Source organism: Rhea americana, unplaced genomic scaffold (assembly GCF_003343005.1).
Source record: "Rhea americana isolate MKP2758 unplaced genomic scaffold, rheAme1 scaffold_215, whole genome shotgun sequence".
Classification (NCBI taxonomy): domain Eukaryota; kingdom Metazoa; phylum Chordata; class Aves; order Rheiformes; family Rheidae; genus Rhea; species Rhea americana.
Genome location: NW_028186305.1, coordinates 920,459 through 923,241, shown reverse-complemented (window position 1 = coordinate 923,241; position 2,783 = coordinate 920,459). Strand labels below are relative to the sequence as shown.

At 37.2% G+C, this 2,783-nt stretch overlaps 1 protein-coding gene across 8 annotated transcripts in view; it reads left to right on the top strand.

The window, feature by feature from the left end:
* The window catches only part of SRRM1 (serine and arginine repetitive matrix 1), a 19,120-nt gene that overhangs the window by 1,641 nt on the left and 14,696 nt on the right, over window positions 1-2,783 (top strand). For all 8 annotated transcript variants that reach the window (XM_085305025.1, XM_085305022.1, XM_085305027.1 and 5 more), the window contains exon 2: window positions 1,413-1,502. In XM_085305025.1, coding sequence (XP_085161151.1) covers window positions 1,413-1,502 — 90 coding nt within the window. The remainder of the gene's footprint in view (window positions 1-1,412; window positions 1,503-2,783) is intronic.

The window sequence follows — 2,783 nt, the reverse complement described above, 5'->3', positions numbered from 1 at the left end:
CTGTTTTTAAAGTAACATGGCACTAAAACATACAGAAATAAACTTTTTCAGTATGATTTTTGTATGGATTTAGAAGAAAATAAAGTTCTTAGAGAAATAACAAAACTATATTTAAAGTGGTAATTTCAATTCACCTAGTAAGAAGGTTGCTGCTGTTAACTTTCTGCTCTTCACACTTCCGCAAAGTTGCGAATGTTCGTTATTTTGCCTAGAAATTCCAGTTGTGTTGAGTTCTAGCCTTGTTTAGTAACCTTTATCACTTGTGCTGTGTTGTAAACTGGTTAAACAAAATTTCACTGCTTTTTTTTTTTCTTTTTTGAGGAATGGGGAAAAGAGAGAATTACATTTTTCTTTTAAGGAAGATTCATTTCTAAAGTCATCTCACAAATACTGCATTTGTTTCCAAGGCGTAAGCCACAGAGTAGACTACAAACATTATAAACAATTTTTTTAAAAGACCTCATCCTGGCAAGTCCCTGTGCCACAATCAATCTTTAGGATTCCTGTGTTCCAGCAAAGCAAAYGAGCATATTAAGAGTTTTGGCTCCCTTTCAGCATTTTGTGACTTTGTAGCACCTAGCTTTGCCATTTCAGACTGCTTTCTGATCAAGTGGTCGCTGTAGAATTTGGGATTTTTCTTATTTATTCCTTTCCAGTTCCTTAGTAGCTTGTATTATTACTTGTGTGCCCTCTTCTGTGCATAGGAAACTACATATATTAAACTCCTGTGTTTTGGAGCAGTTGTGTTGGTAGTTTCCTGAATAAACTTCAGGTGTGAACTGTGGGTTTGTTTTGAATTCTTAACAAGTCATTAGTATTCCCATGCAGTTCTACACATGTATTTGTGTGTATGTGGTTCTCTTCAATTCTGTACAAGTCAAGTTTCCAGAAATGGACTTTCAAGCCTTTCAGTTCTGAGTGAATTAAGCTATAGTTTCCATTCATGGAAGTGGAAYGAGTTGGTGCACTTTAACAGAGCATAGTCAATAAAACAGTGTTCTTTGTAGTCTTGCAAACTCCATGTTGAAGAGAAGCTTACCCAAAGCATTGATAGATACGATTTTGCTCTTGGGCAGAGGAAAAAGAACTTACTTCTTCTGAGATTTCTATGAAGAGGACTGATGCTGGAAATCTCAATTTGACACTACTGTACTTTTAAATTTTAAGTAGTTCTCCAGGGAGACTGTATGATTGAGGTGTCACTATAGAGCTTGAAAGTCTGCTTACCCCTAAGTCTTCAGCAAGAGGTGATAACTAGTGCTGAAACTGAAAGCCACCGGAAGAGGCTTATTTGCATGCAGAATGGTGTGACTGGTAATGCTGTGCAATATCCAGTGCAAATATGTGGGAAACTAATCCTTAAAGATAGTTGGATGTCATTCAGCCTAAAACTCTTATTCCCTGTGCTGTAGGGAACAAGCGCAGAACAGGACAATCGCTTCAGCAACAAGCAGAAGAAGCTCTTGAAGCAGTTGAAATTTGCAGAATGCCTAGAAAAGAAGGTAAGCTGAATGGGATGAGGTAGGTAGTAAGGTACATTAATTAAATACAAGTCTGAACGGAGGAATCAGTGATTAGATGATGTATACATATAGGAAAAAAAGCAAAATTCAGTTCCTCTAAAATCATACTGGAGGGTATTTGGAACAGCCACTTGAGCRTCAAAGATACAGGAATATTTTGTGACCTAGTTGGACTAAGTATCATCAGTAGGCTTTTATGCAAAATACAGCTTTAAAATAAATGAATCAGGCTTCCAAAAGATACTAAGGTATTTAGGATTCTAGTCATTCTTTAGTATTTGTCTTTTGTTTTGATAACTGTTTTCCAGAACAAATTATTATGTTGGAAATACGTACTGGTTATCATGTATGTAAAGCTGAAACCATTGTAATGACAGTTCCTAGCTAGKGGAAAGATGTGGATGCCTCAAGGTTAAAGTCCTTGCATAGATGCTGCTGTTTGCCATTTGAAAGTCCTTGTCTTCACACRTTTTTTATTAGGGAGGGTATATTACTAACTTAGGTGTCTGAGTAATGGAACCAGGATGATTGCTGTCAGTACACACCTATTTTGTAACTTACTTCARAGTGTGGAGCTGGCCATTTCTTAGGTTTTATTATCTGGACTCTGCAGAGGAAACAGCTGATGRTGCTACTGACATAGCTGTAATGAAGACCAGCAAAGCTGAGTGCAGAACTATTGAGAGAGTCTTTGTAAATCACACAAAACTGATTTCTAAAAGAATTGTTAGATACAACAAATGGAGCCTATTTGGGCTATATTGATCCAGGAAGATGGTGTGACTTTAAGTGTTAAACCTAAAGGTATGAACAAAACTTCTGGTAAGAGAACTGGACTGTGCCCTCATATTGGATGTGGATTTTCTAAATTAACAAATTCTGAGTGACTGAGCTCTCTTCTAACTTGGAACACTTAATTTTTGGAAAGAGTTGTTGAGGTCTGTTGTAGACAGTTGTCAGGGCAATTTCTGAGCCTAATCAAACTACGATTTTACCATTCACTAGGTTTTATTATTTATTGGAAGGTGRAGTGTATAAAGGGATGAACAGTACACTGATGGAGTTTTCCACTCCCCCCACCCACCCCCACCCCCCAAGTCTGGCTATGATGGTGAGTCTAGGAAAAAAATCACCATATCTAGGAGGAGGAAGGGTGTTTATTATCCAAACTGGTGCTTTAATCAAAATTTTAATGTTTAATGTTCAGCACAGGTTAGAAATTGGTTTGGGGGTTTTGTACTGTTGTTTAGTAGGAATCTT